The sequence below is a fragment of the Centropristis striata genome, chromosome 7 (genome assembly GCF_030273125.1).
Source record: "Centropristis striata isolate RG_2023a ecotype Rhode Island chromosome 7, C.striata_1.0, whole genome shotgun sequence".
Classification (NCBI taxonomy): Eukaryota; Metazoa; Chordata; class Actinopteri; order Perciformes; family Serranidae; genus Centropristis; species Centropristis striata.
In genome coordinates, this window is record NC_081523.1 from 5816139 (window position 1) to 5829663 (window position 13525).

The following is a 13525-nucleotide window of genomic DNA, read 5'->3' on the forward strand; positions in this document are numbered from 1 at the left end:
TTTTACCCCGTAGAACCCAGGGTTGCTGGTCCACACCTGCCTCAGTCTTGTAGTTTTTTTGTATTATTGTGTGACTTTAGTGAATCCAAACTAACCATTTAAAACGCCTGAGTCACACAAAAACACAAAGAAACTTACCGATGGAGGCAGTGGTAGACCTGCAACTCCGGTGTTTTGCAAGATAAAATTACTGTTTTTGTCAAAGGAGTCAGCTTCAGCTTCAGTTGGGTTTAAAACTGTCTGACTGTCTTTAAACAGGGCTGTCTGAATATATTATAAATATAGTCTACATTTTTTGGATGGCTAAAATAACTTTTTATGCACCTTATACACTTTGCATAAAAAAACTTGAAATATCCCTTAAACAACTTTACACAATGAAATATTATTATCTTTTTACCTTCTCCCTCTCCTTTAATTTATTTTATTTTTAATGTAAAGGTTAAGATGGAGAATAAACACTTTTACTTTGTAATCAGTCCTTATTCCCCACTTCTTGTGATGAGATTTCCTACCAGTCACCAAACCAGGCATAACAAATGTCACATTGTTCTTTTACAACCTTAGTTTAATAATTCTGTGCAGCTGAATGTTGCCTTGTTTTGCCTTAACTGCATAGACATCTACTGTGTCCCATTATTCTGATACCATTATGTAGTGTCAAGTGCATTTTACACATGCATGTTTTAATATTTTCTCCATCTTTAGTTGAAGGGATGATGTGTTAAAATACGACCACGCTGTCTCTCTTCTAGGAGTGTTTGTGTTCGCCCCCAGTCTTCACAATGTGACGGTGATCTTCCTCTCTGGAGTCGGCGTGGAGGTTCGTGTGCATGAAGGAGCCATGGCGGCGACCGTCCTGCTTCCAACAGAGTTTACCAACCTCACTCAGGGTCTCCTCGGCCTGATGAACTCCGACCAATCAGATGACTTGATGACCCAACAAGGAGCCGTCATCTCCCAGGCTGACGCCACGCCGGAGGAAATCTTCAATTTTGGAGCTGGCTGTGAGTGTCGAAGACTGAACTTGTTTTTGTGAAACAGAAAACATCAATTAAATCAAGGGTCTCAAACTCAAATTACCTTGGGGGCGGCTGGAGGCAGTATCAAAATGACCAAAAAAAGACATAAAATTACTAAAAAAAGACACAAAATGACTGAAAAAACATTAAATTACTTTAAAAAGACACAAAATGACCAAAAAAAGACACAAAATGACCAAAAAAAGACACAAAATTACCCAAAAAATACAGAAAATTACTAAAAAAGACACAATTATTAGAAAAAGACACAAAATTACAAAAAAAAAAAGACACAAAATGACAAAAAAAAGACACAAAATGACAAAAAAAAGACACAAAATGACTGAAAAAAATACTAAATTACTTTAAAAAAGACACTAAATTACTAAGAAAAAGACACTAAATTACTAAGAAAAAGACACAAAATGACAGAAAAAAACTAATTACTTTAAAAAAGACATAAAATGACCAGAAAATACACAAAATTACTTAATAGACACAAAATGACCCCAAAAAAGACACAAAATGACTGAAAAAACACTAAATTACTTTAAAAAAGGCACAAAATGAACAAAAAGACACAAAATGACCCAAAAAAATACAGAAAATTACTAAAAAAGACACAAAATTACAAAAAAAAAGGGACCTTCCACACACAACACGGTAAAGTGCCATTCATATAAAACTCACATTAAACTTTCATATCAAGGTGGGGGCCACAAAATATCGTCACGAGGGCCGCAATTGGCCCGGGGGCCGCAAGTTTGAAGCCCATGAATTAAATAGATCAGTGCTGAAATAATCACTTTTAACTCTAAAGCAACATCAACATCAAACTTGTTAAATGTGTGTCTGTTGCATGCAAGAGATGATTGGAGATTGCGTGTTTTGCTAATAATTAACTGCTTATGATTGTGTCCTAACAGTACAACCGGCTGCTACACACCAGCCACGTTTGGCTTAAACTTTGACAAATGTTTTAATGTGAACAGAAAGAAAACAAGGCATATGTTTGGAGTTAGCTGAGCTTTAATAGATTACAGAGAGATATCAGCGGCTGTGACCATGCACTGCATGAGAAACCACTTCTCTTGGGGCCAGACCGCATTCATACATGATAATAATGTCTCAGCTTTAATTACAGCTCATGTCCCTCAAAACGGGTGAGTAGCTGACTTTTGGTGCGCTTGACCTTTTAACTGAAGACATTTGCTTCAGTGTGAGCACAGCAAACACCCAGCTTAAGCTTGTGTGAACTAATAGATTTATTGTTGCTGATATTTTTGTCTGCATCAAGTGTGTGCCAAAAAGAAAACCATGACGGCATGCTGTTTGTGTCCTGCACTGATCTCTCAGAGTTATGTTCTTATCTCAAAATTATAGCGTGTCTTATATTCTCTTACGTTTAATTCCATGTTTTAGAAAAAAGGTAGTTTGAGCCAAGCGGTCTGATTGGTCAAACATGTGCTGCTGTGGCAATAATTCCCATAAATGTGGTTAGACATGTCTGTTCAGTTGCTATGAAAACCCAATAAGCTGCTTATTAGTCAGTCTCTCTGTTTACACAGTCTTAGACATGTTTTTATTGTGCTTTCCTTACACTGCATTGGGTAAAACGTTTCAGTTACTGAATTAACTGCCACAACCACTGCTGACATTCATTTCAGTTGGTTTAAAATCAGTCTGAAACTTTATTTTTTTTTTCCTGTGGGAAAATAGTGGTAGTGTTTCAACAAGCACCATTTAGTAAAGATCTTGATCTAGATAACTAACTAAAAGTTAAAGAAAGATGCAACTTTTTTGTTGTTGTTGTTGTTGTTGTGTGATTTATATATTTATTGTCATTTCTTCAGTTAGCAAATTACATTCTATACAATATACAACTCCGGATAGTAATTGGATAAATAAATAATAATAAATAAATAAATAATAATAATAAAATAAAATACAAAATAATAATAATTAAATTCAATTAAAATTGATGAGCAAGAAAAAATATATATATAATGTATAAAATTAATATATAAGATAATGAATAAGGCAACAGGAGGAAAAAATAAATAAATATAGTACATATGTATGTTTTCTCTCCACTCCAAAGGCACTTAAAATAACATGCATTACTGTAATATGAAGGTCTGGTATTTTCTCCTATTTTAAATTTTAATCTTCCCACGTGTCTGCAACTTATTTTGAATATTTCTTTCTTTTTTTAAACACACTGTTTGCAGCTGTTATCTATTTGTTGCTTTGTAAGATTAGTAACTGTAATATCAATGTGTCGAAACAAAATAAGCTTTGTTTCAGCTGCCAACATAAATTAATATATTGGTGTATAACCCTGATTCCAAAAAAAGTGAAGAAAAATGTGTATAAACTAGATAAAAACAGAGCCTGGAACCCCCTCTGACCCACCTTACTAGATATAAACCAACATTTTAAAAAAAATTAAGCCTCAAAATGCATCAATAATCATGGTGTGAATGGTGCCAATGTAGGTCATATAAAGGCAACATTAAGTTACAATTTTATTATAAGCAGTTTAAAAAAGTTCTTGTAGTTGATTTAAGTGGTGTTGTGTTTTATTTTGTATCCACAGGGAACATTTCAAAGAAGTCGTCCCTTTTCACGTATGACTCTAAGTTCCTTTTGGACACCTACTATTTCCCACCAAGCCACGATCCTGCTTTCCTTCCTGCCTTTTCCCTCCCTGAGAGTCCTGCTGACCCCCTGGTGGCCGACATGTTGGCCGTGTGCTTTGGAGAAGGAGCAGAGTTCTGTAAATATGACACCCTGACCACTGGGAGCCTCGCGGTGGGAAACGCCACGCTGCGGGCCTCCCAGAACCACCTGAGCCTGGTGGAAGCTCTGAAACCAGGTACAGGACCACGTGACACAAGATCTGTGTGCAACTGCATCAATAAACTGATGTTTATTGTTGCTTGTTTAATATTTAAATTAATAATCAATAATGGCAGGCCTTCAGGGCAGGTTTTTAATGATTGTCAGTCATGAATAAAAAAATAAAAAAAACTGTGCAGGGAAAATAATAATAATATTTTTTTCAAACAAAAACAGAACAAAAAACACAAAACACAGCTGAAGAAATATTCAAAATTATGCACAAAAAAACTTACAAAATTAGACACAACAATTCAAAGAAAATGTCTGTACCTTAAGAAATGTTAAAAAAAGAAGATAATAATAAATAAATAAATAATAAAGAAAAGAAAATAACCAGATAAATAAGGGAAAATAAATAAATTAAAAATAATGTTAAGTGTTAAAATTTACTCTCTATCCTACTCTATTCCTTGGGTAATATAACACATTTTAGCTATTCGAAAGCAACTTATTAATTTCTTTTTTTCATACATCTGCATATATTTCAAAGATATTTGCCCTCAGTGATTCCTCGAGAAATAAATAAAGGATAAATGAAAAAATGAAAATGAAAATTTAATTGTTGCAAGTGGCATAAAGTTTTAATATAGATTTATTTTTTTGTATGTGTGTTTTTTTTTCTTTTAGTGGTGTCGTGTGGATGGCTCCCCACGCCCAGGAACGGGATGAAGAATGGGAAACATTACCTGAAAGGAACCACTCTGAGCTTCTCCTGCAGCGAAGGCTTCATACTGTACGGTTCAACAGAGCGAAGCTGTCTGGATGACGGCTCCTGGACCGGAGAACAGCCCTACTGTATCACAGGTTGGTTCCTTTATGAAGAAAAACAAACAGCTGCTTGTGTCGAGTTCAATAAACTCTACTGGAATGTGTGCAGGAAAAGCACCATATTTTAAACTCATATTTAGTTTTTCCATAGGTTTGTGGTACCAAATGTACAAAATGTTACATTTTCCATGAAAAAAAATGCAATTTCTCATCATTTTTTACCATTTTTATTTCCATATCTGTGTAGTCTTTTGGGGAGACATTTTTTGTTTTCGGCTTAGGTCATGGGTCTCAAACTCACGGCCCGCGGGCCAATTGTGGCCCTCGTGACGATATTTTGTGGCCCTCACCTTGATATGAAAGTTTAATGTGAGTTTTATATGATTGGCACTTTACCGTGTTGTGTGTGGAAGGTCCCTTTAATTACTTTTTTTTGCTAATTTTGTGTCTTTTTTAGATAATGTGTCTTTTTTTAATAATTTTGTGTCCTTTTTTTAAAAAATAATTTTGTGTTTTAAATAATTTTTTGTCTTTTTTTAGTAATTTTGTGTATTTTTTTGGTCATTTTGTGTCTTTTTTGTGTAATTTTGTGTCTTTTTTAAACAATTTTGTATCTTTTTTGGTAATTCTGTGTCTTTTTTTTGGTCGCTTTGTTTCTTTTTAAAGTAATTTATGGTTTTTTTCTATCATTTTGTGTCTTTTTTGGTCATTTTGTGTCTTTTTTTGGTCATTTTTATGCTGCCTCCAGCGGCCCCCAGGTAATTAGAGTTTGAGACCCCTGGCTTAGGTGGTGCTCCTAAACCTTGCTCCTTGCTCCTAAAGGGAAAAACCCTGATATCTGTAAATATTAGGTGGTAGTGAACTCGTACTTTCAGTCAGCTGCAGGATAACAATGCATTCATGAGCTCTGTTTATTGCAAATCAATCCCAGAGGACAACTGATTACTTACTAACAACTTTGTGGAGAGCATAATCTGAATTACATAATTTTTAATCATTAAAAAATCTGCTTACTCTTAAGCAGAAACAGGCAAAGGTTTCATAACAGCCCCTTCCTGCAGCACATAACAATGACATATGGGGAAAAAAATTACAGTCAATAAATATATACAATACTGTGCAAAAGTCTTATGCAGAAGTGGAAAAAAATGCCTTGAAGAATTGATGCTGGTTTGAAGGCAAAAATAGTGGTCACGCCAAATATTGATTTGATTTTTCTTCTGTTCACTCACTTTGCGTTTTGTTAATTGATAAAAATAAACTATTAACTATTTTATTTTTGTCAGCATTCTTATTTTACAGCATTTTTTTCACACCTGCCTTTTGCACAGTACTGAAAATATGAAATAAATGTTTTACTATTTAAAGTAAAATAACTGTTTCATTACAAACCCAGGTTACTACTTAACGACTACTACTATATAATACTGGATAGAAAACAAATGGCTTACTAGTAACATACTTTTATTACAAACATGGATAATGTTAAATAAGGTTAAAATATGTTAAATCAGTATTTGGTCACTAGTCAGTAATTCATTAAAAAGTATTGGTGTAAAAGGGCTTATAACATTATTATATGCCTATACGAATGCTCACTATGCTCAATTATGTTTCATAATTTGTTTCAGCAATTTTTGGATCTACATCATTTGTTACACAAATTTGCTGCTTAATTTAACAATTTTTTATCGCTTCATAACTGTCAAAAATCCCTCCAAAGTACCACATAAACACGCTAAGACCTTGAGGAATATCAAAGGAAAATCCATGCTGTGACATTATAGAGATTTCTGCAAGAATTGCACGTTTTGGCAAGCAAAGCCATCCACATGTGTATAATACATATTTCTGTATTTGTTCACTTGTCGTCTGTTTCTCTCTGTATCATTCTAATCAGTGTGTAAAGTATGTGCTATACTTTTTTTATTCAATCGACTTGTGAAACTTTTCCCACGACTGCTCTAAAGAGGCCTTACATTAATAAAGTCACTTACTTACTTATTAGTCACAAGCTCCTCACATGCTTTATATTCAGTACAATTGGCAGCATCCTCTAATGAAAACTGAGAGGGACTTTGGAAATCCTCTTCTTCTCATCCCGTCTCTTTGAAAGCAAAGATTCAATAGAGTCCAGACCATTAGCTACAAAGCTGTAAACTTCTGAACCTGGCTTGGCTTGGCTTTCTGTTTGTAAATTGGAAGCACCTGGGTCCCTCTAATGATTTCATTCATCACCACCACCGTGAAATCTCACAGTATTGTTGTAGTTGCCAGCTTTCACCATCAGGTGGCAGTATTTCCCACTAAATTCCAAATGTGATGGCAGATTAATGTCTCTTTTTGTGGTGCTGTGTAATGTAAAGCAGACTGGTTGAAGAAAACCTTTTAACTCTATGGAGTCTTTTTGGGCTATTTAGTCCATTTTTGAATCCTTTTCATCCTGCCTGTATACACCACTTAAAAATGTTTGAATGCCATGTTGGTATATTTTTTTTCAGCTCAACCTCACCTATATGACCTAATCATAATTGATTTTTTATTCTGACTTACTGGATCAATATTTTGAACCAAAAAGAAACAAAGAAAAACCAACATAAATGTGATCTTGTGATTGTGTGTGATCCTGTCATCAACTCTGGTTTTATTCTAGTGGGACTATTTTATTTGTGTCTTGTGTGTTTAGCGTAACAATTTTAGTCATTTTGTGTCTTTTTTAGTCATTTTGTGTCTTTTTTTGGTCCTCTTGTGTCTTTTTTAGTCATTTTGTGTCTTTTTTTGGTCCTTTTTTGTGTCTTTTTTTGACATTTTGTGTCTTTTTTTAGTCATTTTGTGTCTTTTTTAGTCATTTTGTGTCCTTTTTTAGTCATTTTGTGTCTTTTTTTTGTCATTTTGTGTCTTTTTCAGTCATCTTGTGTCCTTTTTTGGTCCTTTTGTGTCTTTTTTAGTCATTTTGTGTCCTTTTTAGTCATTTTGTGTCTTTTTTTGGCCCTTTTGTGTCTGTTTTAGTCATTTTGTGTCTTTTTTAGTAATTTTGTGTCTTTTTTGGTCCTTTTGTGTCTTTTTTTAGTAATTCTGTGTCTTTTTTAGTCATTTTGTGTCTTTTTTTTGTCATTTTGTGTCTTTTTTTAGTCCTTTAGTCCAACATAAAATGTGATTTTGAATCTTGAACACTATCATGCGCAGTAAAAAAATTGAAATATTGCAAATGTGAACAAAGGTTGCAAATCTAACATATAAGAGGGTTCCATCCAGTTCTATCATTTTATACTAAATATATTTGAGCTCGTCTCCAGTTTTACTTGGTATATCATCATCAAACTGAAACTGGCCTCATGGAGTTTACAGCCAGAACTTTAGAGGTAAATTTACAGTAGGGCTCCACGCTGCTTTGTTTTCTAGTCTGGATGTGATGAAGAAGTCTGGATTTGGAGCTTTTGGAGACTCCAGAGGGTTAAAATAAGTTGTAAGAGCACAGCGAGACTGGATGAAATTAGATCTTTATTCAGGGAAGACTAAAAAGGAAACATTCTCTCAAGAAATCCAAAGGTTTTGGCTTCACCAACCGTTAAGTGAAGTGAGAGGAACTAGAGAAACGAAGGCACTTGACTTGTGATTCACCTCTACTTGCATCCCTTCATGGCTTCACCTCTGTCCTCCATCCTCTCCTTGTTAGAGCTGCAAACAAAGACTTCCTCTTGATAGTAATCGGGGATGAATGGACTTCATATGGCAGATTTTAAGACAACCGTCTGGGTCACAGCTGGACACAATCGATCTCCACTTCTTCTTCAGGCAAACATATTAGTTTCATAACTTAGTTATCCATCGCGGAGCTGTTTAGACTTGTTTCTTATTAAGCCAGGTGATTCTCTCTGTGGGGGGATTTATTTCATTTTCCATTTTGCTTCCCACTCACATGCTTTCTCACACCTTTATCTTGGAAAAAAAATGCCATATGTTAATTTTATGGCCTTGCTATAGTGACTAATCAGACAGAAAGTTTAACCCCTTAGCATTCAACCCTCTTTTTTTAGAGGGCCATGGGTGGGAAATAGGGTATTTTCAAGGGGAGATAACAAGTCAAGTCAAGTCAAGTCAAAGTTTATTTATAGAGCACATTTAAAAACAACCTCAGTTGACCAAAGTGCTGTACAGTTATTAAAATACAATACAATCATACACAAATAGTTATAAATAAAAACAATAAAATACTAAAAAAAAAACAGTAAAACAATAAAATAGTAATAAAAACTAAATCCAAAAACAGATAGAAAAGAAAAATAAAGGGGTAAAAAAAGTAAAAGAAAGCCAAGGTTAACAGGTTAACAGTAGATGAAAATAAATTTGAGATGCATTCTAGTTGCATTCTAGTCATAAAATAAGTAATTAAAATAATTTGTGTAAAAGGGCTTTTAACATAATGACATAACGATATGAAGACCATGTCCATGCTCAAGTTGTTGCATCAATTTTTAGGTTGACATCATTTGTTACACATATTTTTTGCAAAATTCAACCATTTTGACCACTTGAGGATCGTCAAAAATCCCTCCAACGTCCCACATAATGACACTAAGGCCTTGAGGAACACCATAGAAGAATCCATGCTGTGATTTGGTTTCAAGAACTTTTGACATTTTAAGAGATTTCTGCAAGAATTGCATGTTTTGGCAATTGGATGACGAGCCAAGCGGTCCATCCTCTGAACGCTCTACGTGTCTAGTTTGTGGTTGTAAAGTTTCACGAGGCTGTGAGAATCCTAGAGGTCACAGCAGCTCATTTAATACTTTACTGCTTTTCAGAAAGTCGTCTCACTACAATGAAGTGCTGCTACGGGGACTAAGATGATCACACATGAATAAAGATGGGCTCATTTAATGCAGAAGCATCTCAGCTTTCCAGTCATACCTAATTTATGTAATTCCAATAATGTCGAGGGTAGAATGCAGAAATCCTCAAATAGAAAAGGCAAAATGACACATTTATACTGCATGAGAAATAGCATAGTTTCTGCCCCTAACTGCATGTCATTGGCATAAAGTGGCATGTCTGTAGGGGGAGACTTGCTGGTACCCATAAAATAAATTTTCCAGATATCTTGAGGTCAGAAAAATGGCCAGTCAGTTTTTCCCCCCGGCAGAATTTAGCCTAATTTCGTAGCGTCCCGTTGAGATATCATGACATGATTGGTAGCGATGGATTCCTCAGGTCTGGAGCTTTTTCTGCAGCCTCTGAATAAAAAGATTATACTGGTTAAGAAGCATCTATATAGCTCCTTTAGTTCAAGTGATGTGGTTCTTTCTTGAGATAACTACGGTCTTACATGTGACATGACACATGTAAAGTTTTATTAATAAATAACAGATTGTACATTTCTAATTATTAAATTAACTTGTAACAGGGTAGGTGTAATTAGCTATGCTTCAGCCTTTTCGGTCCAAATGTCTATTATCAATTTTCTTTCTCTGTTTACTTATTGTTTACTTTGAACAATGTTTTTTTCTGGTTTGTTACTTCTGTTTTAATGACATGTATTGACCGTAATAAACAGAAAGGGAAAAGATGTAAAGAAACCAAGGTTATTATAGTTAACAAAAACTATCGAAATAACGAAAACTAGAATTGAAAAAACTTTTTCGTTAACTGAAATAAAAATAAAAATAAAAAGTTTTAGAAAAAAACGATAACTAACTGAAACTGTATTTGTTGGTTATAAAACTAACTAAAATTATCGTGAAAATGTCCTTAGTTTTCGTCTTTGTCAACTTTTTTCATAAAAAAAACCCTTTTTGGTTGATATGAAATCTATTTCATCTCTCTGGTTTTATGACTTAATAAACTTATTGGGCCTGAGACTGATCAGACAAAGGAAATAAAGGCAACATTTATTGTGACTTTATTGAATCTCGCACTCAACAAATACCCCATTATAAAACAACTAAAACTAACACTAAAACTAATAAAAACTAAACTAAAACTAAGCATTTTCCAAAAAATAAAAACGAATTAAAACATAAAGTAAAGTAAACTCAAAATTGAAAACAAAAAAATCACAACGAAATTAAAACTAAAACTAATGAAAAATCCAAAACTATTATAACCTTGAAAGAAACACAGTCATACAGTGTGATGTGGAGCTTCAGCTGTCACCCACGCACAGAGCTGGCTCTTCTTAGCTGTGTGACAATGATGACACTTGCTCCGACACTCTCATTAGACAAATCAGAGCTAACGACTGCCAACATGACTTGAGGGGCTCGGTGGCAGGTGTTGCATGAGCTGTTACCTCCACCGTTCAGATGTGACCTCTGGCCATGTGAACAACACTAAATACAGACGGAGCAGGAGACGCCTCTTATATGAATCACTGCTGCATCATGTGTAGGTTGAGCGGCCAGAGAATTGTAATCACAGTCGAGATAAAAACCATTGTGCTGCTCGACTACAAATGCCACTGAACCCAGTTTGATGTCTTCTCCGAGTCGCTTTAACGAACCGATGTGGAAGTGGCGCCTGCCAGCAGCTGTGACACTAAGGCTACGTTTACACGAGGACGGTCTGAACAGAAGACGCAAAAGTGGCGTCGCGTCTTCACTTTTTATTCCTCGTTTAGACGAGCATTTTCGGGAGGAAATCTGCTGCATACGGTGACGCAAAAGTGTGTGAAATTCGATTGTATGCAGCCAGGCGGCATCACTTAAAGCGATAAGAGCATCTTTGGGCATGCAGAAGTTTTCACGCCACACATTTTCATCAGCTACTCCTTCCACAAAGTTATCCACCATCACTAGATCTCCCAGGTCTCGTTCACAGCCGCCTGGCTCGCCTCCGACGAATTGCTGCATCCAAAATGTGATAGAGGTAATTACAGATCCTTCTCTGTTCACTAATACTATCTCTACATATCCTGTACATTTAGTGGAAAGACTCCTGTAAGTTTGTTAGAGCTGCCAGAGCAGCTTGAAGGTCCGACACATGGAAATAATCCCACGTTTGTTTATTTTCCTGTACTGGGGCATGTATGTGACGTAAACACATACGTGACGCGAGCAGATCTGAGCAGAGTTTTTTGCGTCTTGGCAGTGTAGACGGACACAATACGGCGGAGCATATTTAACTTTTCCACTTTGGAGGGTGGTTTCAGATTTTTGCGTTTTTAAGCCCCCAAAACGCCGTCACCGTCTAAACGAAAGGCACTTCCGATAAAATATTTTGTCGTTTTTACCCGCAAGCGTTTTTACCCAAGGCGCAGGGCCTTAGTCCCTTCCTTTAAAAGTGAATCTCTGCAGGATTATCTGCCGTCACTAAAAGCCCCACCTATTTGAGATGGATTATAACCTGCTGCCGTACCCGTCAATGTGCTTTTTTTTTTTAGACGGGGTGTGGTGTATTGTGATGATCAATGGTAATATCTTTGGCTTGGAATAAAGGAGTGTTGTAGAGGTGAGGGTGGGGTTTCCGTAGAAAGTCCTTGGAGTGTTTTTGAGCCGAGCACAAACAGAGCTATGGGAGACTTGAGAACTATAAGGTTATAGAGTTTACTAGGTTGGCTGCGTCTTGTCACGGTCCTCTGAAAAACAATAGCCCTTGTTGAGTATCAGATGCATACCAATAACATGATCACCCCACCTTGATGGCATTATAATATTAATAGAGCTCCTTGCGCAGAGGAGAAGGAAGTGATTAAAGGAAAGGTGACAGCTGCCAGAGAGGGATAGAGCGATTTCACAGGAAAAAGTGACGTGTGTTGCAAGACAAAGCCTCACTCAATTTTCTGCCTGTGGTGCTGTTCTCAGATTCCCCTGCGATAGAATGACACAGAGAGAGACAGAGGTGGTTGGAAATGCAGCTTATTTAAGTCACGTTGCTCCCACCTCACATCTACGTCTTCATGAGGCCATTTCTGTTCATGTACACATGTCTCTGCCTGAGAAGGTCCACTAGACAGGCTTCCTCGCCTTAATCCCATGGATGTATAAAGGGAACTGGATACAGTGTTGGAGGCGGGTTCTGCTTATTCCCAATGGAAGCTGCTCAGTGGTGCATTATGCCAAAAAAAGTTTGACTTCCGTGCATCAAAAATACTAGTGCAGTGCCCGTAGGAAGTATGTATTCGTATAGTGGGAGATGCAACATAAGAAGTGAATAAAGAATAAATCTCCGGTTAGCAAGCTAATTGCGAATAACAGAATTTGTACATTACATGCAGACCACTACAACGTCTGCAACTCCCACTAACTTGAATAAAACATTTTTTTTTTATTATCTTACAGCTTTTCTAGACTTTCTTAATGTGATCGGACTGTATGGATCAAATTATGATAGTGAAATAAGTAATTTCGTCCGATGTTTCGAAAATAATTATCCATTGATTTACAGACGTTTCTCTGAAAAAATCTACGTCAATGAGAAAAGTCTTTCTGGGCCGAATGGCATCACGTGATGCACACGGAAATTGTAATTCCGTTGCTTCACCGCTTTGTCAAATCAATGCCCACCTCTATCTATCACTTTCATTATTTCCTATTTCTTCTTTCATTACAAGTAGCGTTTTACTCTCAAGAACAACATGCTTGCTGGTTTCTTTGTAGAGTGGACGCTGTTGTCTGATTGTGGAATTACAGTCAAATCCGTCTCAAGTACCTAAAAACCATACCTGCACAACTTCTTTCTTCCCACTTTTCCAATCGAAATGAGTGCCGTGATGAAAGTGTCAAGATTAAGAAGCAGCTTATGTTGAGTTTGTGTTTATGCACAGATCATTTCCATATCTAAGGCTGCTTCTGTGCTGTGGTGAGGTCTAAATCTGAGTGACAGGTCTGTTGCTT

The 13525-nt window shown here is 36.1% G+C and overlaps 1 protein-coding gene and 1 long non-coding RNA gene across 7 annotated transcripts in view; one reads left to right on the plus strand and one right to left on the minus strand.

Moving 5' to 3' along the window:
* Window positions 1-13525, plus strand: part of susd2 (sushi domain containing 2) — a 109093-nt gene that overhangs the window by 79725 nt on the left and 15843 nt on the right. For all 5 annotated transcript variants that reach the window (XM_059336600.1, XM_059336599.1, XM_059336602.1 and 2 more), the window contains 3 exons: window positions 756-1007; window positions 3622-3900; window positions 4554-4730. In XM_059336600.1, the coding sequence (XP_059192583.1) occupies window positions 756-1007; window positions 3622-3900; window positions 4554-4730 (708 nt within the window). The remainder of the gene's footprint in view (window positions 1-755; window positions 1008-3621; window positions 3901-4553; window positions 4731-13525) is intronic.
* LOC131974351 (uncharacterized) lies at window positions 955-6834 on the minus strand. Of its 2 annotated transcripts, none has more exons than XR_009394660.1 (3): window positions 6696-6834; window positions 4613-4738; window positions 955-1026 (listed from the first exon to the last, which is right to left on the minus strand). It is a non-coding gene; the product is annotated as an uncharacterized LOC131974351 (long non-coding RNA). The 2 variants fall into 2 exon arrangements; XR_009394659.1 differs by having other exon boundaries at window positions 6692-6834.